Genomic DNA, 24918 nt, shown 5'->3' on the forward strand with positions numbered 1-24918 from the left:
GGTCAGGAGAGTTGGCAGGCCAATTGAGCACAGTAATACCATGGTCAGTAAACCATTTACCAGTGGTTTTGGCACTGTGAGCAGGTGCCAGGTCGTGCTGAAAAACGAAATCTTCATCTCCATAAAGCTTTTCAGCAGATGGAAGCATGAAGTGCTCCAAAATCTCCTGATAGCTAGCTGCATTGACCCTGCCCTTGATAAAACACAGTGGACCAACACCAGCAGCTGACATGGCACCCCAGACCATCACTGACTGTGGGTACTTGACACTGGACTTCAGGCATTTTGGCATTTCCTTCTCCCCAGTCTTCCTCCAGACTCTGGCACCTTGATTTCCGAATGATAGCAAAATTTGCTTTCATCCGAAAAAAGTACTTTTGACCACTGAGCAACAGTCCAGTGCTGCTTCTCTGTAGCCCAAAAGTGGCTTGACCTGGGGAATGCGGCACCTGTAGCCCATTTCCTGCACACGCCTGTGCACGGTGGCTCTGGATGTTTCTACTCCAGACTCAGTCCACTGCTTCCGCAGGTCCCCCAAGGTCTGGAATCGGTCCTTCTCCACAATCTTCCTCAGGGTCCGGTCACCTCTTCTCGTTGTGCAGCGTTTTTTGCCACACTTTTTCCTTCGCACAGACTTCCCACCGTTCAGAAATTTCTTTCTGTGTCTTACCCTCTCGCTTGAGGGTGTCAATCATGGCCTTCTGGACAGCAGTCAGGTCGGCAGTCTTACCCATGATTGCGGTTTTGAGTAATGAACCAGGCTGGGAGTTTTTAAAAGCCTCAGGAATCTTTTGCAGGTGTTTAGAGTTAATTAGTTGATTCAGATGATTAGGTTAATAGCTCGTTTAGAGAACCTTTTCATGAAATGCTAAATTTTTTGAGATAGGAATTTGGGTTTTCATGAGCTGTATGCCAAAATCATCAGTATTAAAACAATAAAAGACCTGAAATATTTCAGTTGGTGTGCAACGAATCTAAAATATATGAAAGTTGAATTTTTATCATTACATTATGGAAAATAATGAACTTTTATCACAATATGCTAATTTTTTGAGAAGGAACTGTATATGTATACATCTTATAAATCTATATAGCTCATAAAAATATTGTTTTGAAAATGTCATATTTCACTAAAACATTATTAAATATATATTTTGCACAAATTATGAGTATTGTCATAATAACAATTGTGTCTGTGATAATCATAATAATCGTTTCTGTGATTTTAGCTCCAAATTTTATATATAATAGCCACAAATAAATAAATAAATAAACATATATTCATATATTGTAATGTTGCAATATCCCTTAACAGCATCCGGTAGGTACAAACCATTTCTAACACTCAGACAGCAGAATTTTTGTCAAACTATGGTGCTAAACCTTTCTTGCTTTCCATTATTTATTCCTTACTGTAAAAGATCCAATGCATTTCCCCCCTGTCCTTCTGGGGAAAATGCAGTGAGTGTACAATGGATGGAAAGGATAATGCATTTACCTCTGCAGTGCTTGTATCTTCTCTGCTGTGATTCCCTGAACAATCTTCTCCAGCACATCTGTGTCTGCACTTGGCTCTACCTTCACTTGCTCCTTGCTGAAGGCGTATCGTCCAATGAGCAGCCCCAGAGCAAACACTCCCACCCCCGCTAACAAGTATTTGGCAAGGCACGTCCCGTTCCGTCTCTGGCCCTTAGGTACCGACCGGCTGAAACGAGAAACGTAATTAGGGTCCTCCTGGAGACGCTCGAAACGTCCGTGGGGGGAGACGGAGGGTTGAATTGGCTCCAAGTCTGGGTCCATGCCTCCACCAGAAGAGCTGCTCACAGGTTGATGCTCCATACACTCCAGCTGGAAGCGGTCCAGACCTGGTTCCTCCAGCTCCTTCTCCATGTCCCATTCAAGTTCCAGTGAAGCTGTGTGAAGCTCCTCGTTCTCCAGATCTCGCACACGGTGAGAACCATGGCCAGCACGCACTTTCCTATACGCCATGTCCGTTACTGTAAAAACACACACAGCAAAAAATATATATATTCTAAAAATACATTTTCACTTTATTTCAGTGAATATCTTAAATTTAATAACTTAAATTCATCTACTAGAGCTGCAGTAACTATTTAATAAAATTGATAATGAAAATAATCGACAATGATTATCAAGTAATCACGCCTGCACAGTATGCAAAAATGTTAATACATTTGTTTTCAGAATTATTTAATGAAAGAAAGCAAGCATTTATTTGACTTTTTTAATGTAAGAAGAGTCTTTGCTGTCATCGATTTAAGGCATCTCACTATATATATATATATATATATATATATATATATATATATATATATATATATATATACACGTATTTTGTTTATATAAAAACACAAATACCCCACACTTTCAAAGCACAATAAACTCTCCACTGCCATGGTTGTTATTAGCCAGTGTTTTGTGCCAGTTGGACACACATCACTCTCTACACAGACACCGAACACTCTTAGGGAGAGATGTACAAGCTCACAGTTTGACTGTTGCTGCTAAAAAAAGGTCATTAAGGGTGATGACTTGGTTGGTTCAAATTCATAAAAGAGAAGCCAGTGTCTCAGCATACCATCAAATTTAACTATCCCTTTAACAGACACCGCCATCAAACTCAAAACAGCCCAATCGATAATGACAAAACTCCAAACCGCCCAGAAATTCTAGACCGCACACAGGGCCATTATCCAGTCAAACCGAGTCTCTGAAATAGGTCGCCTTTAAAAAATTACAGAGAGAAATATCTGCTGTCGGCACAGCGAAAGGAGCTGAAGAAACGTTTGATAGTCACACTTAAAATAGTCATTTGGAGGTGGAGAGAAATCTGCTCTGATAGAGGCAAATAACTTTGCAACTACTAAACATTACCATTCGACACACGTTTCATCGAAAATGGTGCCGCCGAGGATTTTGCATCACATTTTGCACATTCACTCTGAGCATTTTCGCTCCTCCTGTCTCTTTATATCATTTGGAGTACAGAATTGTTCTGTTCTCACTCTTTTATAGGAATGAAGGGACGTGAATGATTTTTTATGCTTTCACTTTTAAATAGGTCCCACAGAATATGAGAAGGTGGAAATAATATGCTGTTGTCTCTCAACATTAATCTTCAGTGCCCCACAAAACTTCCATTATTGCGGGCCACCATTCCAGAGGAGCGATCAGCTTCATTTACACTCTGACCCCAGCAATGATATGGGTTGTCAAACTCTCAGGACAGAGCTAACCCTCATCTCCTCTCCACTCCTCCTACACCCGTGCCTTCGGCTCTTTGCTTACGGACTGACAGCTGACGTTCAATCACCAGAAACATCAGTAATTTAATGCCTTTCGACTACTCAACAGAGCCATCAATTAAAGTAGAGGGGAACTCACCATCTTTGGCTTTTCTCCTAGTGATTGATGTTACCGTGAAAATGGGTAAGATGCTTCTTCCCATGCTGTGCTACAACTCTAAATCAGCACCTCATGGGTCAATAACATGATGCTCATTTTCTGAGTGTTAACAAATTTGATCAAACTGATTATAAAAGTGCCATCAATGGCAAAAAAAATAAATAAATAAATAAATAAAATTGCGTGCTTGACAAAGAAAATAATAATAATAATAAAAGAAAAAAAGGTCCGTAAACCGTAGGCTCCGAACATACAAAATAATATAAATATAAATAACAAAATAATACTTCACACAAGGGAAAATTTCGAGCTCACATGCTATTCATCAGCTTTTTCAGTTGTTGTAAATTTCTCTATTAAAATTAATTTTGAAATTTTTGGGGGTCACAATTGTCAGGGTTATTGAACTGTCCTGATGTCATAATGAAGAAAAAAAAATGCACAATTAAAAATAATTTAATATATTCTTGTTACACCGTAAAAAAAAAAAAAAAAAGCAAAAGCAAAAAAGGCAAGATGCAATATTTTAACAAAATTGTGTCTTTTAATATGTGAAATTTTTCATCTGACAAATTAAAGTTATGTTGTGTGACAAATTGTCAAGGTCAAAAAGTCTGTTAAGCATTAAATTCATTAAACATTCGATTAGTCTGTTCTCCCCAAGAACTTTTATGTTTATTAATTAATTATTTGTTTAAATAAATAAATAAAATAAAATAAAATAAATACCTTGTCACCCTGATCTGTTACAATATTTCGGGGCTAAATAATCAATAAGGTGAGTTGATTAACATGTATTCCAGGTCAAATAAAAATGTTAACATTTTTTAATGTCTTTAAATTTAAAAACAGTATATAGGTTTTCCAAAGCTATATGAAACCAACATGAATGCAATAAGTATCTTTCTAAAAACCTTGGAAACATTTTTAAAACAATTTCGAAATTAATTTACAATTTAAATTATATATATATATATATATATATATATATATATATATATATATATATATATATATATTAGTAATATATATATATATTAGTAATATATATATATATATTAGTGGTCAGACCAATGTTTTTTTTTTTTTTTTTTTTTTGCTTACTGCCTGTATGGCCAATATCATTTTATTTATTTTAATTAATATTTAAGAAATTTGAAATAATTTGAAAGTGGATTAAAACATTTTTTTAAGTATTTTTCACAAATAAATATTTAATAAAATATAATATAATTAATTATAATATAATAAATATAATTAAAAAGGAAGTAAACACTGTAACCAACAAGGCACTCCATATTCTGGGAAGTTTGTGTGCATTGGGAATCACATTTTTTTCAAATAAAGCCAAGGTAACACTAGGGTTGGTCAACACTCAGTCAATTCACTAATTTTAACTAAATATCAGAGTGACTGACAGAGATAAGTTACAGTAAAAACAGTATGTGTGGTTTTGTATTAAATATTGTTTTGAATTAAGTCATGACCCAGATCGTGAAATACATTTATTATGAAATGAAAGCATCTGAGGAGCATGTGAATGCTATGTATATTTATTTTAAATATTTTAAATGTTCTTTAACGTTATCCATCTGTGTTTTTTTTTTTTTTTTTTTTTGTGGCTCCTTTTTTTAAGTATCGGTTCAGATATCGGTACTGTTTTAAAAGTATCGATTTGGCACCGCTATCGTAAAAAACCCAATGGATACCCAACCCTAGGTAACACTCATTATACATACAGCACACAGGCAAAATTATATGAATTTGACAGTGGGAAAATGCATAAAGCGTAGCATAATTTGAAATCACAAGTTTAAAGTTTGTTGATAGCACGTCTCCAGTGAAATATTGTGAAGTAAGTATCTCCTGTCCACATTCCATTTGCAAGGACTGACTGTCACGCAGAATACACGTGATAATGCAGGATACAAATGCACACTTTATAAGATCTCACATCTGAATTCGACTAAGTTTGCAAGGTTTGTGAAATTAAATTAGTAATTCAAAGATTTTTTAAAAATGATATACAAGCGTATTTGCTGAATGCTGATGGCAAACGAGAAAGTATTATAATATTTGCCTTTCTATTACTAATAATATTAAATAATTTGTTATAATACTTTTTGTATACATTTTAATTCCTTTGTTTAGCCGTTCTATTTGATTATTAGACAGACTTCTGTCTGTATTAGACAGAACTGTTAATGACAACAGGGAACAAGAGGGAGAATGTGAGCACTGTCACTGTGTGCTCAGGCGCTGCTTAAAAAAGTCCCTAAAAAAGTCCATAAAAGTCCCGCCTTGAACACATCGGCCAAACAGGAAAACTTATCGATGCCAATATTTGAAAAATTCCAAATATCGTCCGATATATCGGCTGACCACAAACATTGTCCTCATTTGTAAGTCGCTTTGGATAAAAGTGTCAGCTAAATGACTAAATGTAAATATACGTACAGTATATCACTTTTCTGATTTGTTATCAATAATACAATGAGTATCGTTGACTAATAATTGCTGACTATAGCCAATGCCCGATCACAAACAGCTGCTGTACGGCTCCGTTGGAAACTGCTTCTTGATGTTTTGTAGTAACACAACTGTCTGGATAATGTGTAGAAAATGTATCAAAGGTAAAGAGAAAGAGAAGCGCTGGGGTGAAATCGCCTCAGTTATAAACGTATCGGGTGAGTGAAGAAAGCTGTTAGCACACTAGCTAACATATGGAAACATCACTGAAATATCAACAATGATCTGCTAAGTGAGATCACGTGAGGCACTGCCTCTGGCATGATAATCTTAGAAATATCTTGTAGTGTGTGATGCGCCAATATTTTCAAATCTTGTAGTGTGTGCATGTTTAAGATTTGAGGAAAGATAATCTGAAAAGTTTCTCCTTATGAGTATGCTGCAACCAGATTTCATAATCGGTTAGGATTTTAAAACTCCTGTAGTGTGAGCCCGGCTTTAAGTTGACAGAGAATGTTCTCATCCAACTTTACAGCTGGATTCCCAAAAGAATCATAACCATGTTATTTTGTTCGAACCCTCATTCTATTTGTTAGAATCTGATTTACGCTAGGACCGACAATATTACTCTGTAAAGTACAACCAGTGGATAGAAAACACCTTGTGTTTCTGGATATATCCCATCAATATTTATGAAACCCGTCAAAACAGCATTTATGTTTCCCTGGAATAGGTATAGACAGGCTGAGCAGATCATGTCTCCCCCATTGGTGGAAGGCCCAGGTACTGCTTGGGGCAGCCGAGAGAGCATGCAGGGGAAAGCAAGAGTAATGGCACCTATCAGAAGATGCCAGAAGTTTCTTGGCCTTACTCCCACAAGAATCCTCCAGCATGGATGGTGTCCTCTCCATAACAACCCCTAATATACCATGGACACCTCATGGATGTCACAAGCTGTTAGACCTACATCAAATTGCCTGTACAGAGCACACTGTACATAGACTTAAAATTATTTGCTGCAGCAGGAGAGAGAAACAGCCAAAAACTGATATATAGGATCTGTCAAATTCGATTTCAAATCAATTCACTATTCAATCAAAATCAATGACAGATTAAGACTATAAAATTATTTTAGATCTGAAATAATGTTTTACACCACTTTATATATGCACATGCAGATAATATTCTCAGAAGTGAAGTATAAATCAAACATGATTATAAATAATATTAAATCATTAATCATACTATTAATGAATGCATTCCCTCTTGTATTCTGGTTCTTGTTTTTGACCTAATTACCAAAACTTTGTAAGATATTAAGGGCTATTTTCAGATGTGTATTTTGACAATTTTTAATTTCTTTTTCACTTATTTATTCTTAAAAGAAGTGATGTTCTCTGAAACAAGCCTTATTATCTTACAGTTTTGCTTCTCAAGTAAATTCATCTTGTTTCATGGAAATGTAGACATTTTTACTGGTCCACAAGACAAAGATACTCATTAAGAATAGGATTTTTTGCAGTGTAATGCTGGCAATTAAAAATAAATAGATTGTATCCGTATTAATTAAACACAACAAAATTAAATGTTATGGTGCAGTGGAAAAAAAGAAGAAGAAAGGAATACAGATGTCTTTGTGCTCATGCTGATTTTCTTGTTCTTTTGTCTTCGCAGGGGGTGAAGATGAGGGAAAGTACAGAAAAACGTACAGGAAATGAGAAGAGAGACATCTCAGTGTTGTCCCGCTTACCTGTCAACACTTCTGACATGACCTTGTCAGTTACCCTAGTTAGAAGGCATAAAACTAGCTGTCAATCATGTCGCACACAGAGCCAACAAGCATAGGTCCAAAATACAGATATCTTCCATCCTTATACAGCACTTCAGATACAAAAAGTTTGGTCATAGAAATATTTTTGAAATCACCATAATTTGCTCAGAGAATCCCCAGATTTCAAATTCTGACAGTTTTATAAGGACGATAGGTTTTACAATGTCAGAGCTGATAGATCTGAATTATGAAGCTTCCCAGAGTTAGACACTAGCTAAACTTACAGAGATGTGTCATCATTACCCTACAGAGATCATTCTGAATTCATACAAGGTGAAACATGACCTAAACCCCAGGCAGAAATAGGCCATGCCACAGAAAGCATCACTGGGCCCAAGACACCATAGAAAAGCACTATTTTCATATGACATATGAATAAAATATGCTTCCTCAGGGATACATGCTACATGTCTCGCAGGTATCATTCACATTAAATTCTAAAATATACAGGCATTTCCAGGAGGTCAGACAAGTCCATAGTGATACAGGGGCAGATGTGTTTTGTTCTCTGAACCGCAAGGTGAATGTTAGGGTTTAAATATTGCTTTACTGGTGACTTCCTCCAGCAATTTCTGTTAAGACAACACTTATGCATGTTTTATGTTTGTCCCGTAAGGGGAAACTGAAAAAGAAGAAGAAAAAAACAAACATTGAGAGAAATTAGGTATTATTTGAAGTACTGAGGGGAATGTTCTAATACATACCAGAACAGACAGCTGACCAAAACAGCTCCTCATGGCAGCTATTCATAAATATTCATAACTAAACTGTGGTTCCAGAACACAAACATTATTATATTTCACATAGACACTTGAAACAGAAAACTGGTGTACATATTTGTACAATTTCAGATATGCAAACACTTTATTGATGTACAAATCTTCTGAGAATAATTAATTATCAGTACAGTTTTTTATGGTATTAATAGTAAATTAGCATAACTAAATATGCTGCATCAATTTATTAAATGCATTTAAAATGTGTACTTGATCTAATTTTATAAACGTTGAATTCCGCTGACTAAAAAAATACACCATTTTCATAAGTGTTTCACTTCAATAAACCATAATCATTGCAGAGATATGATGATAATTAAATTATAGAAAAAGTCCAAGTACTTTACTTACATTAGTTATTTCATTAGAACTGGATTTCATTTATAAACATGCATTTTAATAAGGTCTTAGAAAGTCCAACTTTTAATAATTATTTGCTTGATTAGTTTCCCAGAAAACAACTGCGTTTTATCATTTTATACAATTTAATTAAATGTTAAATGTATTTTTTGGTGTAACTAATGTAGTCAGAATGATTTATTATTTAATTGAATAAAACTTTTAGACATTTCTACATGAAACACTTTTATTATTATTATTATTATTTATTTTATTTTTTTTAGCTTATCTGACAAAACACCTTTCAAACACCCTTGCTTCACTGAACTTGTCCTATAGTTGCAAAAATGTACGTTCCTATATATTTCTACCGGCAGTTGGAGAAATTGTAAACATATAACATAAAATATATATATATATATATATATATATATATATATATATATATATATATATATATTAGCGATGGTAAGATTCACTTATTCACATCGGTGCATCGGCATAAAAGTTAATGATGCGTTGCATTGATTTAAAAAATGTGCATCGGATACAAGTTGGCATTTGTATCGCGATGCATCATTTCATATTTGTTCCAATGCATCGTATTGCATTGAATCACATTGTGTTGAATCAAATCAAAATCAGATCAAACTGCATCGTAATGGGGTGAATCGTATTGCATCGCATCGGTAGCTGTTTTATATGTATCTTTATATTGCATCATTAACTATGCATCAAAATGCATATGGCATCGGCCTCAGTTATGGAGATGCACATCCTTTATATATATATATATATATATATATATATATATATATATATATATATATATATATATATATAACAGTTAGTTCCAGTCCTTGATTCTAATTGGTTAACAGCTGTGTTTTATTTAGGACAAAGCATAGTTATGACCGCTTCACCCAACGGTTCGGTGTATCACTGCGCAACACCCTTAGCAACATAATCAATATAGCGTCAACACTATTACATGTATTATGTATTTCAGCTAAATTAACTGTTTAAATTATGAGCGACCCCTGCTGGAGCAATGTGGCATCATTCACCAAGAAAAAGCCTTCCCCCATCAAAGAAACTCTTCTCATGCGGGAGATACTGTACACTGATGTGCATACTTCTATGTCCTTCAATTTACACTTTAATGTGCTTGCAAACTTGTCTGTTTTAAACTAAAAGATGGAAAACAGATGTCTTCTCATGCTGAGAGATAAGCAGACGTGTGTGTGAAAATATCATATATGGTGTTTAAAAAAATAAATGACAGCAGATGAGAAAAGTTCCTACTCTCTGTTTTTATTGGAGCTCAATCAGATAAGGCATTTTACACCTAGGAACATTGTCTTGCTTTTTACTGTTGCTGTCAGGATCTATTTTTTTAGCAGAAGGACTGCTATCAATACATCAAATTTTGGGTTTAATATTTGTGTTGTGTGGTAACTGTTATATAAAAGTAATTCTCGTTGTGCCTATTGTCCTTCAGCCCTGACTTATTCACAATTCTGCACAGCCTCTCGTACCTTATTGCTTATACAGTATGTGTACTTCTCATATATTTATATTTACGTTAGAGGTGCTGTCAATACTTTTTATATTGTGTTTCACTGTCTAGGAAAATGTGCATGTAAATGTAACATGAATAAACAGAAATAGTAATGGGATCACTCTGAAAAGGTGCAGTCAAAGATAAAACTGTTGCTGTTGCAGTACTCGGTTCACCATTCTTTAAAATGAGGGAAAGCACCAGTGAAACTAATGCTGCCCAGCGGTAAGTCTGTGAATAAGGCATCATTTGTGCATTAAGATCAATACGCACAGGTAAGACGGATACCGAAGCAATGAAGATAAAGCCAAATCAAAAAGACAAATCACTTGTTGCAAAAACACAGCGGCTCCTAAGCATCCAATCAATTACGTTCTCAATGAAGAAGAGGAAACAGACAGGGAGCATTCTTTTGAATGGCTCCAAAGCACAATCAGGGTTATTGAGGACATCTATCACACTAAACTACACACAGAGATATTGTATCTGCCCGTATTGGCTGAAACGCTGGATTGGATACATTTGCTAAAAAGGCAGGCAATCCAGCTTGTACTATTTCAAATGGATTATGGCTAGCACTCAGATCATTAAAGCCAGAATTAGTCTGACAATCGTTCATTAAAATTCTATGAAATGCAGAAAAAGAAGGAGGCACTGTGCAGCTAATGGCGGCTGCAGAAACGAACAAACATCCTGTTTTGTAGGTGTAAATCGATAGCACGGTAAACTGGAGCATAAAGCACAACCTCTATCTAAGACCAGGTGATCCGGAGACTCAAAGTTTTTCCACTTTCTCCCATAGGTCCCTATTATAAACAGAGATTTAAACTGGGAATTTGAGAAGATGTACTTATGGGCTCAGGGTTTTATAGGATATTGTCGACGCCAAGAGTTCCTTGAAAAACAAACCGTAAAAAGCCATTGTTTAGCTAATTAGTATCACAGGGCACAAAAGGAGGAGAGCTGGGTTTTCAAACACCTCATCCGGCTAGGGCCAAGAATTCGCCCTTAGAAATGACAACTTCAAAGAATAGATTAAAAGTATTTAGTCTGTGTTTATCTGGTATGGTGCAATCGCTAAACAGAATAATTTATTAAGGCAAAGAAATGTACAATGTAAACATATGACTAGGGATATGCCGGTATCAAATTTTCATGTGGTGATTAATTGATCATGTTTTACCACGGTATGCGGTATTATCACGGTATTGAAATTAAGTTTTAAAAAAGTGGTCATAATACAGTATATCAGGTTAAATAACTTTTTTCTTATAACAAAAATAACTGAACATTTAATTGCAATAAAGAAATACAAAAAAATATATTTAAAGTTAAAAATTTTACAACGATTAAAGTGTAAAGAACTTTAAAGACCCATAGGTATCACTTTACAATAAGACCTCATTAGTTAACCTTAGTTAATGCATTAACATTCACAATGAGCAATAGTTACATTTGCTACAGAAGTTACTTATCTTTGTTAAAAAATACAAGTCTTAGCTCATGTTAGCTCATTAAATAACACAGTTGCAACTTTCGATTTTAACAATGTGTTATTAAATATTGGTATACCTAAGATTAATGAATGTTCAGAAGAATTTTTCATTGGCAGTTTGTTAACTAATGAACTCTAATGTAAAGTGTTAATGAACAAAAAAGAATCAAAACACTTTCAAACTATATCTAGGACATGTTATAGTCCAGATTAAAATGGAAAAAAAAAATTATGGAAATATATAAATATTATTTTATATTATTTAAATGTTTAGAAAGTAGCAGCTGCTTTTATTTATGGGGTTTCCAGGGTAAGGGCTGCAGTTTCTACAGTTTAGCGCCATCTGCTGTCAGAGAGTGAATGTGCTTTCATTCAGCACGTCTCTCACGTGTTCCTCCATGTGCTTCTCTTACGTGCTTGTTTACATCAGAGTTCACACGGGTCTTTAAAGCAGCATACAAACAGTGTTGTTCATTTTGACCAGTTGATGGGAAAGGTATTCTTAAAATGCATTTCAAATTCTGAATAATTTGTAATATATAATTATTCTCGGTATTTGGAAGTGCCCACGATAACAATATCGTGCATATTCATTACCGCGATATATCGCATTACCGAATACCGGCACAAGTCTACATATGACAGGTCTACAATCAAGTAAAGTGATCTCTGGATGCAAGCAGTACGTCTAGCTGTCAGAGAGCACAAACTGTCATACGCCCCAATTTGCGTAATGACAAACTCAAGCATGTTTGACCAAACAATGAAACGGCGACCTTGAATCCTATTTAATCTGAAGGTCGTATTCCCGGCTCAGTCATCCGCCGAAGAACACACTGCCTCTCACCATGATTTAGAGAGTGTTTGATCTTTGTCATTCATGACAAATTGACACGGGCACATTAAATGGCAAAACATGAACATGAATTGTATCATCTCTGAGGAGAAGCTAGTCCACATATACTGTTTAGTATGTTCAATACCTTCATTAAGTCAATATAAGCCTATAATCAGAATGCACAATAACAAAGTCTGGATGTCTAATTTCGGATCCAACCTGGTTTATCACACAAATTTGGTTCAAATGTAGATTCATATAACCAGAAGGCAAAAATGAAGATGGACAGAAGGGGCTTGCATAGTTTAGCCCATTCCAGTCCAATTCAGCAACTGATATCATCTCTGAATATTTAATGATCATAGACCAGTGATCAAAGAGGACAGCACACGCATAGCCTACATTCCCCAAGGCCTCACATCTTATCAAGGTCCCTTTTTTTTAAAAGTCACTCAGAGCCAAGGAGAGAGTGTCTATATTTAGGAAAAACCATGCCGCTGTTCCTGTGTACGTATATCAGTCATTATCTTCCTATACTGTCACAAACAGAAGTCACCTTTTGGTGCAAATGAGGTCCTTCCTATCTGTAACACACTGATGGATGGACACAGAGTCTGTCAAACATCACTGGCAAACACATACAGAAATAATGAAGGAGCTTTTGATTCAGCAAGACCAACCTCTAGGGTATTTTTTTTTCTTTACAACAAAAAGGTACCATACTCTCTGGCAATCAAGGGCAAAGACAGAAGAAGTACGCACACACACAACGAACATGACACACAGGCTGTTGACTCTGCTGTGATGTGTTGGGAAGGTGTAATTGGCCGTCATCTCATGGCGCTCACTGGTGACTGGAGTTTCAGGGGTCTGATGAAGAGATCGGGTGAGCTCATGTGTCTTCTAGTCAGAGCATACAGTACATGTCCCAGAATTGTCTGAGGCTAACCAGAGGAGGCGAGACAGCCCGGCCCAACTCAATGTCTTTCAAACATCTTTAAAGCTTTATGCCCATTTCTTTTATTTATTTTCTTTTAATTATGTAAATAAATGTACTTAAACACAGCTACTTGCAAAATAATCATCTGGACATGAAATATTGATTTGAGGTCAAAAGATTTTATTTTCGTTCAAATCCGTTTTTTACATTTAAATTTTTCTGGATGAGTTAATTAGGGCAGCTGTTACCTAAAGGTTAGAGAGTCTGACTTGTAACCCGAAGGTTGCAGGTTCGAGTCTCAGTGCCGGCAGTTGAGTTGTAGGTGGAGGGAGTAAATACCCATGGCTGAAGTGCCCTTGAGCAAGGCACTGAACCCCCAATTTGTCCCCGAGTGCTGGAGCAAAATGGCTGCCCACTACTCCGGGTGTGTGTTCACGTTGTGCGTGTGTGTGTGTTGCTTACTCACTGCTGTGTGTGTGCACTTGAATGGGTTAAATGCAGAGCACCAGTTCCGAGTATGGGTTACCATACTTGGCATATGTCACGACTTTCACTTTTTTTTAAAATTACTTAATTACTAAATATTTAATTAACAGTTTAGCACTTCTTGTGCAAAAATATTTTGCCACTCCCTGCCATACTTGACCAGTCAGAATAAAATATTTTGGAAAACTATATGCTCAAAAAGGGAAAAAAAAGTTACATTTTACCTTTAGGTGCAAAACAGCTGGCCATTGGGGCAGTACACTTAAAGTTACACTTGCTATACTCTTTAATGTTCTAAAATGTATCTGAGACCAGACTCAAGCCTAAGTCTAAACATATTTTCATGTTCTTGTCAAAGTATTGGGCACATATAGATCCAATCTTGACCCTGGATCTGCTCTCTGCTATCATGCCATGGCCCATGACTGCAGCGGTTTATGTAACACTGATGCAAAAAATAAAATCAAAAAATGGTATCGTTAACCCCAAAGGAAAGCATACTTACTCTGTCCGAATTGTTTAGATGCTATTCATGTCTCTGTCTCGACTCTGACTCAGCCTACTCAGGTACTGACTGCAATGCTGATTTGTGCCTTATCTCTCTCTCAAGGTTGATATTAGTACTTTAGTGATGGTTTGAAGTGTGCCATTTCAAATGTTCCAACAGTAGTACAACACAGCATTTGCTCCGAAAATTCCTTTCGAGAGTTGCATTTTAACCCCAGGAGATGCAAACCTATCACTAAAAAAGCTTCTACTTAAATAGACTGAACGGTTTATTTATATTTTGAGAATGTAGTCTTAAATATGTTCAAGGCCATTTGGCAATGTGAGGAGGCTGGCGTCCCTGGCCATCTGGTTAGTGGGCACCCTCCCCTGACCCCTCCTACTCTTGCCCCGCGTTACAGACCCCCGCATTTCAATCCACTTCAGTGCTCCAGCTACCTGGCAGCCATCTCCCTCAGACCTTGCCAACAGATGGCTCTGCAGCAGGTAATAATGACCCAAGACAAACTCTTAAATTGATTAAGCCATCGTTAGGGCATAAATACAAAGTATCGGCCCTGCAGAGTGGAAAGATGGCTCAGAGTCAACAGGCACTCACATCAGAGGCAGATACTGATTCTGAAGTGCACAAAATCATGGAGTGGGTGGGGGGACAAAGGAAGATGAATGCAGACTGATTGACCTAGCTGAGTAACCCAGTAAGGGAATAATTAGTAACCCTAATCAAAATTCTAAACTTCCGGGGGAAAAATAAAAGTGGCCCCCTGAATAACCAATAAGTTCCTCTTGCCACTCAGCGAGTTTCTACTTGGTTACAAATCTGGGCTTGTAGCCAAAGGTTTATTAGTTTGAACCCAACAAGGAGCAACCCAAGGTTTCTCCAGGGGACTGAACTGTAAGTTACTTTGGGGGAAAAGTCAGTTACCATGACCATTTCAGGGATGTCCAATCCTGCTCCTGGAGTGCCACTATGTATCCTCTAGAAATTAGCTCCTATCCTAAGTAAACACACTGGAACCAGCAAGGTCTTCAGACTATTCTGCAAGACACTGGTTTTCAAGGAACAGGATTGGACACCCCTGGACTACTTGGAGCTAGCAAAAGACTGGTTTAGTTGCTGCAAAGCAACCAAATGACCACTATTCTCACACCAATTCCTAGCAAAGAGGCTCACTTTCTGAAAAAAATCACTTTAAAACTAGGCATACAGCTCTCCACTCCAAAGAATCGTCAATAGGATTCTGCATTTGCATAACTACTCTGTATTACGAAACAATGACAAATACTTTGTGGTATGAGAGGGCCCTGTATGGAACAGACAGCTTTTCTTTATCACTCCTCTGAAGCCTCTCGTGTCACAGCTCTCTCACTATTCATACTCTTAGAGATTGAGAATGATACAGGACACGGTCATATTTCAGAGCACTAAACATGTCTTTAATCAAGGGGAGAGTCCTTGTGCTTGGAAAGCCATGATTTGAAGCTCCAGTGTCAGGTGCAGTGAGAGCTGATAGCTCCTCTCTGGGTGAAGAGTGTTGGATCATTTAGAGAAATCTATATTCTCTGGCCATTCATTTTGCTGCAGGAATAAAGCATTTCCCCAGAGGGAGAGAGAGAGAGCTCTCTCAGCAAATAGTCCCCTTGCAGCCACTACCTGCGTACGAACCACCTTGAAGTATTTATCTCATCCTAAAGGAAATGTTTGCATGGGTGTCATACGGAACCTGACAACATAACCTTTAACACATATTTATTTTCCACCTAGAAAATATTTGCTAGTCTAGTGAAAATTTTTTAATTTTAAGTTGTGCTGGTCAACATGGCTTTTTGGACGTATACTGACACCTAGTGCTGTGGATGTAGCATCATGCAAATCCAATTGCTTTCAAATGGCTTTGTACTGTAGATATCCGCTATGTGCAACTAGCCAAAATTAATCTAAATAGCCGTCCTCACGAGGAGAACCACTCCATGTAAAATAAAAACTTCCATTAGGCTGCTGATCTGATTCAACTGTTGAATGCATATGATTTTAAAAATATTTGTCAAAATTGATATTATTTTTGTCACTGTTGCTTACTGTGAGGAAGCGAAGGTGTGCAGAGACTAAGAAGATTCATGGATAACAGACTTTAATAAACATCCAAGGGTTACTCAGGGTAGGCAGGAACACACGTAGCATATCAGCAGACAAACAAAACCGGACAAGGAAACATAGGGCAAACAACACTTCAAATACAGGACTAAATGAGGGTAATAGACAAGACACATCTGAATCAAATGACTAATCAACAAGAGGGAGAAACTGGGTCACGGGGAGAACATGGGAGAAAACACAATAAAACAGGTCCATATCCAATTGTAATGTAAAATGTTTTTTGGTAAGGACAAAATTACTGAGTGAACCTTTCGAAAGAAAATAGAAAACTCAAAAAGGCATTTCCTGAAGATATAAAAAGCTTTTTGTGAGTATCTTTTGAGAAAATCTCTTATTGCCTTCAACCCTGAGCAGAGGGATGTTCTCCTGTCTGTTCCAAGGTTCTCTTTGAAATGCAGTGGTAGGGGTCATCTCAAGTGGCCTTTCCCACTACAGACTCTGTGTCTGTAAAATACAGCTTCTTATTTTACTTCGACTTTCACTAACTACAAAACTTTGTGTCTTGGCGAGATTCTCACTTTCACACTAGAAATATTCAACAACAATAACAACAAAAAATAAGCGAGGCACCATATCCTCTTTATTAATTAATCCTGACAAACACTTAATCTCTATCTTTTTTCTTAATTCCCCCAAGGTCTAAACACGATACTGGGGTGGCAATGAACCCATGTTGTGCAAATGAAAGACGGCAGTGGGAATAAAGAGCTGCCATGGGGCTCCACTGACCTTGCGTTTATTCAGAAGTACATAATGCAATAATCACCTCCACACATGTGATAGATTTTAGCCACCTCGCTCCATTAATCATCAGCCGCGGATGGGAATAAATTGAATTAGCACTACGAAAAGCTCACTTCTCTTAACTGTATGCAATAAAAAACAATTAGTGCGTTTGAAAATGAGCTTGAATCTAATACAGTTGATTAACAGATTAATAAATATTTGATCTCAGCAACCAATTTCTACTTGTTTGATGCATCAACGCAGCTGTTTTATAATAACCTCTATGCTGTGATTAATGTGGATGTGATGAATAACAGCTTTTATATTGTTCTAATGTACAGTTATGGTGTAATTAGAGATTACTTGTGACTAATTCTAAAAATATTATAGCATGAAATAAAATTTCTGTCCTATAAAATAGGTGCAGACATAAGGGCATTATTGTTGAGTAAAATACAGTACGAGAGTTCAAAGGTAATCACATAAGACACAAGATAAATGAGACACAAGAACAACAGCCATAATTACTTGGTAATTATTAAATAATAATTACAAAAACAAAGTGTAAAATCTTTGGTTGTAAACATGAAATGGACATCACCTAAAAGTGTTTATATCCTTTCAGAACCCAAAGCTTTTGCATTTGAAAATAGAGAGCATCCGTCTCAATGAGCTGTGAACATAGAGAGAAAACCATAGTATTTAATTTCATGGCTCCTTAACTTTCATACAGTTAATTTTTCCAGCACCTTGCCATGTATATTCCTACTCTTTGTGTGGAATTTCAAAAGAAATTATGAGAAATTTAAGGCACAGCAAGACACAACAAGTTCATTCTGCAGCAGACAAGAATAGTGGGATTTGGTTCTTTGAGCATAAATTTACATCACAATATAATCCCTCAAACTGTCAATGGGAAAAATGACTAATAAATAATGAATTAAAATGACTTATGCCCAAACCAAGGCCTCCAAAGAGTGAAAAAACAAAGTAATCTATGCTGCAGTACATGAGGTGGGACAAATGCAATGAACAGTGGGCTTCACTGCTAATGTTTTGCAGTGTAGAGTTTAGGTTAGTCAAATTTTCTCTGAATCTGGTACCAAGATGGCTGCAGATTGCTTAATCTATTTGTGATCATATCATCACAAGTGGAACAAAGTTGGAACTGCAAGCTGTACATTTTCAGGTGTTATAATGAGATCCCAGATGCAGAAATTTTTTCAGCAGGAGAAAGAAATGACCGTACTCTAAAGACCGTTTCAGCGAGAAAATGAAAGAAAAAGGAACCTATAAAGAAGGCACAGATGATAATAAAAGCAATAAATACCACAGTCATGCACACTATATCTTCCAGCCACAACCCACATGCATTACTGAGTTCAATCTTTGGATATTAAAATGTTTTGCAGATGGTCAGTTGAGCTTTTACTCTCTTCTGTCAGCCATACCAATCAGAGCATGTCAATTTCTCCATAAAGAAATTCAAATAAGACCTGATGACAGTTATAACTTTATTTGTTTGAGAGCATTCAATTCAAAAAGCATTTCAATATATATATACTGTTCCAAACCTGTAAGACCTTTTTTGATGAAATCCGAGAGCATTTTCACCCTGCATAGACAGCAATGCAACTGGCACATTCAAGGTCCAGAAATGTAGTAAGGACATTGCTAAAATAGTCCATGTGACGTCAGTGGTTCAACCTTAATTTTATGAAACTACAAGAATACTTTTTGTGCGCAAAGAAAAACAACAGTCGAACCTAAAGAAGAAAAGTATAAATAGGTAGCAGCAAGCAAAAATCTAAACAACAGAAATTGGAACAAAATATTAAGCAAACACATGTGCACTACCACCTTCTCTGTTGCTTCAAGTCCAAATACTGCAAAAGAAGCATACATGTTCTATGTAGAGGACAGTCTAGAAATTGTGGATCTATATACATGGGAAAAAAGCCTTCTAGAATGTACTTTTGAAGGTAATCTAAGTTAGTCTCAAAAGAGGTGCTGTGGTCGCAGGAGGGGGGCTTATACAATGGTTAGCTATCACCAGGCTGCAATGCTCAAATGGGTCACTGAAAGAGACCAGAGCTCAGCGTGGCAGCAGTAGGAGGTGTACATGCCAGTCGACAGCAAAAAGGCCAGCGTATACTGTACTGCAGCGCTGCGGTCTGGGGGTAGATTGCGATCTGAGGTGTACGCCCCAGGTATGGGAAAAGTGGAGCATGATGTTTATAATACCTGACTGAAGCAGCCGTGGCTAAGAGACTTTCACGGTTGTCTGCCTACAGCTGAGACCTCATGTCTGATATTCAACCACGGCCTGATGCTGAGAAGTTGAGAAGTTAAAAAAAATAAATAAAAAAGGCTGGCTGGCTGGCTGGCTGACTTAAAGGGATAGTCTTGAAATGACTTTCATTGCATGGGCCAAAACAGGATTTTCTACTGTTTTACACAGAACAAAGTGAGTCATACTGGCTTGGATCCATGGTTTGTAGCCAGCTATAAGATCACCGAGGTCTGGACCTGTACATTTAAAAACAAAATTTGCTCTCTAAATGACTAATCTGCTGTTTAAAACTCCTCATATAAGTGTCTGTATGTATAATTAAGTTTAGACAGTTTGCAAGAATGTTTAGCGTCCTTGGTATGAAAATGATCTCTGCGAGATGCTGCCAGAGTGAACGAGGCTTCTGACTAGTGAGTAAGCATTTTTGGACTGGTCTTTTCTACTTAATTTGACACTTTAGAAAGTAAAAAAAAAAAAAAAAAAAAAAAAAAAAAAAAAAAAAAAAAAAAAGAAAGAAAAAAGGAAGTTACAGTTTAGGGTTAGCAATATCTTCATCTTATCTTATTTACAAAATATTTGAACTAATTTCAATTAAGCTTTTTAATTGATTTTTCAGGGGGTTTTTTTCACGTTTTCATAGAAATATCTCGCAACACTGCAATGATTGCTGGATCCCACAGTCAGTAAGGCAAAAAAAAAAATATTATTTGTCAGAAACTTAATCAACACTATCAAAACATAAGTGGGATATAACACTAGTGCAGAGATCTGTAGAACAAGTGGGTTACAGAATGAAAAAAAATAAATAAAAATGCAACTAGCCATGAAGAAGTCTATGCTATTTCATTGAGTATTGTAGTAAGATTTTCATAAAGTCATGCTCCCGATTAACAACATTCATAAGAGCACTAGATAAAATTATTATCTATATAGCAAAGGTTATTCATGAAAACTATAACTGTAATAGGCCTATGTATTGTTGCATGAATAATAAACAACTTATAAAATGATACACCCCTAACCTATAGTAATGGTGCAATATGATATAATTTAACAATGCCCATTCCTCCAAAACAGAGAAAACATCTTTCACAAACATCTACATGTCTGTCTCTTTTAAAGTGTTTAGCGTAGCCTACATAATGAGTTGTATGTGGGGTTATCATAGCATAATTCTTAACCCCACCCCAGACCTATGGCCATGTTTGGAACTACATGAAGCTGAAAAATTGATGCTAGAGTTTTCATTTTAAGATGACAAATCCTTTTAACAGATTAGTTTTTAGACAATTTTTGTCTTTTGTGGTTTGGATGATATTTTTATGCTTTCTGAAAAGTGTCAAACGTCTACAAAAACCAAATATATCTTGCGATACCTACAGCTCTGTGTTATCAGATAAACATCTTGAAGTCCTATATCTCATTCCTTAGGTCTAGTAGTGGCATGTACTTGACATTTAGTGGTGATAAGTCAAGTGCAGCATTTACGAGAGCTCAAAAAGTTGATCTAACCGGCTTCCATGGTGGTTCATGTCTTGTAATACAGCCGCCATTAAATACACGTTATTAATCACGCATCAACACTACACTCTGTTTATTACCAGTCACGAACAAATATCTTGGCACCTCCACTGTTGTGATTTAAATATTCCCCTTATTAACTTTATAGACAAAAGTAATTGCTCACTTGACAGAGTTTTGCTGACTCATGCAGAAGACAGGGACCACTGGTTCACACCAGGGAACTCCTAACTGCAAACAATCAATTAACTGTCCAGGGGATGTGAAGAGAACTGGAGGGAAAGATGGGCTGTTTGAGAATACTTTTCCCTTTTGGTGTATCTGCCTGTTACTGGAGTTGTTTTTAAAGAGCAAGACCTAAAATTATGTGTAGGAAATTCAATTAAAATATATTGTATGTTCATTGGAGATTTTAACTAGAAATCTAAAAAGGTGTAAATATACACTGAAGATTGAACAAATAAAAGATTGATAGGAAAATGAATGAGTGTGGCATATACAAGCAAGCGTGTTCATGAAGATAATATAATTCATGGTCCAGCATACAAACGGCAAATAAAAAAATAAATAAAAAAATCATGTTCAAGGACAGACAGTAATTTAATGTTGAGCAGAAGAGGCTATTTACACAGAATGGCATTTTGTATTTAAAAAGCTGAAGACGCACGTCAGTAAAATGAAAAGCATTTTTAAGAAGCTTTTCTGAACTTGAGTGTCACACAAGATGTGAGATGCAAGCACGGTGTTTAAAAAAGTCTAGTGTGTGTTTACTTAGAAAAACAATAAAAAACCAGCACAGTGAAATGCAAAAGTGTTCCGTGTGAATGTCAAGAACTTGATTAGTCTTGAATTAAATTAACTTGACCTTCAGAACTGGATTAGTCCTGTTACTTACTTTTTTTTTTTACTTTTGTCTATAAAGTTAATAAGGGGAATATTTAACGGGAACATACAGTATTTCCCCCATATTGGCTTCCCTACATTGGCTTCCGGTCCGTTTTAAAATTTAGAATGCTTGCTTATAAATCCTGAAATGGCCCCAACTTCATCCACTTTTAAAACTAGTTTTAAAACACATTTTTATTCTTTAGCATTTACTTCAGTTTGAGAGCTGTGGTTTTTCTTTTTGTCTTTGCTGTTTATTTTTATTTCTTAATTAATTTTTAACTGTAATGTTCTAGAAATAAACTAAACTTGAAACTTTCTGAATATTTAATCAAATTTACTCAGTCTTTCCTAGTCTTCCCAAAGGAGGTCTGTAATATCTGAAGAAAGCTAACCGTTAGCATCTTTGGTAGCATCTCAATGACAGTTGCTCATTGGGTGAAACTTAAAAATTTAAAGGTGCCATAGAATGCATTGATACAATATTTAAACTGTTCTCTGATGTCCCCAGGGTGTGTATGTGAAGTTTTATCTCAAAATACCCAACAAATAAGTGCGCCGTTTTATGTTTGTCCCTTTAAATGCAAATGACCTGGTGCTCCCGCCTCCCTTTTCAGAAGATGACAGAGCTTCAAGAGCTCATGCTCCGGCATACCGGTGTTACAGTTTAACTGGTGGTGACTGTGTTACTGACTTCACATTGCTTCCAAATGCAAATTTTAACTACCACATTACAATTTAAAATGATTAGCACAAACATATACTGTAGGACTTTTCCATTTTTTCAGGAACATTTCCTTCTAAAAGAAATTTAACCACCGTGTCCTTAGCAATCTATGGAGACTCCTTTGTTCATTGGTGCATCCCAACACACAAGGTGTTGTCATGGCTCTTTGGTGCTGACATTGTATCTCCAGCTGCTACAACAAGAAAACAGTAATAGCGGACTGCTGCTTCTCACTCAGGGCTGTGTCTATCCTAATAGAGCAAAGACTGTCACAAACGAGTGGGACCTTCACAAGTATGACGTCATAGTAGTGAGAAATCTGGAACCGCTCATTTGGAGAGACTGTTTATGATTTATGGGGATTATAAAACAATGAGTTGGTGGATTTTAACCATTAAAGGCTGGTTGTTTTCACACACTGTGGCCACACAACTGTGTTCAAGCACAACGGTTTTCAGCATGGATACAAAGATAGGTATTTTTTTTAATTTTTTTTTTAAACAGGGAATCAGCATATCAGAATTATTTAAACAGACCATTCACCTGGCAGCCATCAGTCACTGTTAAACTCCACTGACTTTATTCACAGAAGACTACCTGCACCAAAAGACACAATACAGCAAGACTGAGACCTCTCTTCAGCGAATACGGTGGAATAATGAGCGGTCTGTAGCATTTGATGGCTGTGAGAAACGTTGTGAGGCTGGAGCTGTTGATAGATGATGCGTGTGAAAGGGAAGTGTTGCTGCAGCTAAACAAAGACACTGTTGCTAAGTTCTGTTTCATGTTAACGTGTTACCTATGAGGCACTGGAGTCTGTCAGGAGATTATTATAAGTGTTAGAGAGTGTCACTTTGGCTATGTTCACACTGTCAGTGTTTGGGACTGACAAGCGTATTTGCTAACAGATGCGAGTCAGATGTGAATTGTCCCATTCATACAGCAACATACAGAAGTGAACTGAATTGTCAATGACAGTGTTTTTGTCATACAAATCTATTAAATTCTTTAAAAGTGCATGAAAAAAAGGCATTTCATACATGCAATGATTTGAAATGATACTTCATTTTTATGTTTTGAGTGAGGGTGGACATAAAAAAAATGAATGATATCATAACGAAGAAAATAAATAAATAATTGACAAGAAAACCTTAAGTGTTTGGATATGACCTATCATTATTAATATTTTTTAGAAGGAAAAAATTGTTAATTATTGTCCACCAATTCAATCATCTGTTGTAACCAACATTCAGAAATATGAAAAAAAAGGAAATTATGTCACACAGCAGACCCCTGTAGACCCTAAAAATTCAGTAATCGTCAGTCAAAAAAGTATCAAAGCAAGGTTGACTACTTCAGATGTGACTCCTCAAAAGTTTGTATGATATTTATGAATTTACAACAGTACTACCCAATGAGCCACCATTCCAACCTGAATTATTCATAATATTTGTAAATAAACAATTAAATCTGCTAAAATTCATATGTGTAAATAAAGGAATAAACACGATTTACCTTGTAAAATACATTTAAAAAAATTGATTTCGAAAACAATGACTGAGATATGCAAAACCACATATTTCGACTCATTAAATATAAACTATTCTAGAAAGAAATATAAAATCCATATTAAACAAACATTAATACAAAGTGTACATTTCTAAAAACTTAGAACATGTGTTTTAAACTACATTTGAAAAGATTTCTCTGGTTCTTTATCCTGGACACAAACGTCATTAACCCATAAATAAATAACTGAAGTCAAGTAAATATAAAAGATGGCTATTTCGGCTAGATAAACTTTTTTTTTTTTTTTTTTTTTTTTTATATATAAATTTAAAAAAAAAAAAAAAAATATATATATATATATATATATATATATATATATATATATATATATAATATCGCCCTCCTACTGATATATATATATTTTTTTTTTT

The 24918-nt window shown here is 36.0% G+C and overlaps 1 protein-coding gene across 5 annotated transcripts in view; it reads right to left on the reverse strand.

Moving 5' to 3' along the window:
- LOC109078415 (inactive N-acetylated-alpha-linked acidic dipeptidase-like protein 2) overlaps nucleotides 1-24918 on the reverse strand; it is a 241726-nt gene that overhangs the window by 145805 nt on the left and 71003 nt on the right. For all 5 annotated transcript variants that reach the window (XM_042734434.1, XM_042734433.1, XM_042734432.1 and 2 more), the window contains one exon: nucleotides 1499-1997. In XM_042734434.1, the coding sequence (XP_042590368.1) occupies nucleotides 1499-1989 (491 nt within the window). In that variant the 5' untranslated portion in view covers nucleotides 1990-1997. The remainder of the gene's footprint in view (nucleotides 1-1498; nucleotides 1998-24918) is intronic.

This window comes from Cyprinus carpio, chromosome B11 (assembly GCF_018340385.1).
Source record: "Cyprinus carpio isolate SPL01 chromosome B11, ASM1834038v1, whole genome shotgun sequence".
Taxonomy (NCBI): domain Eukaryota; kingdom Metazoa; phylum Chordata; class Actinopteri; order Cypriniformes; family Cyprinidae; genus Cyprinus; species Cyprinus carpio.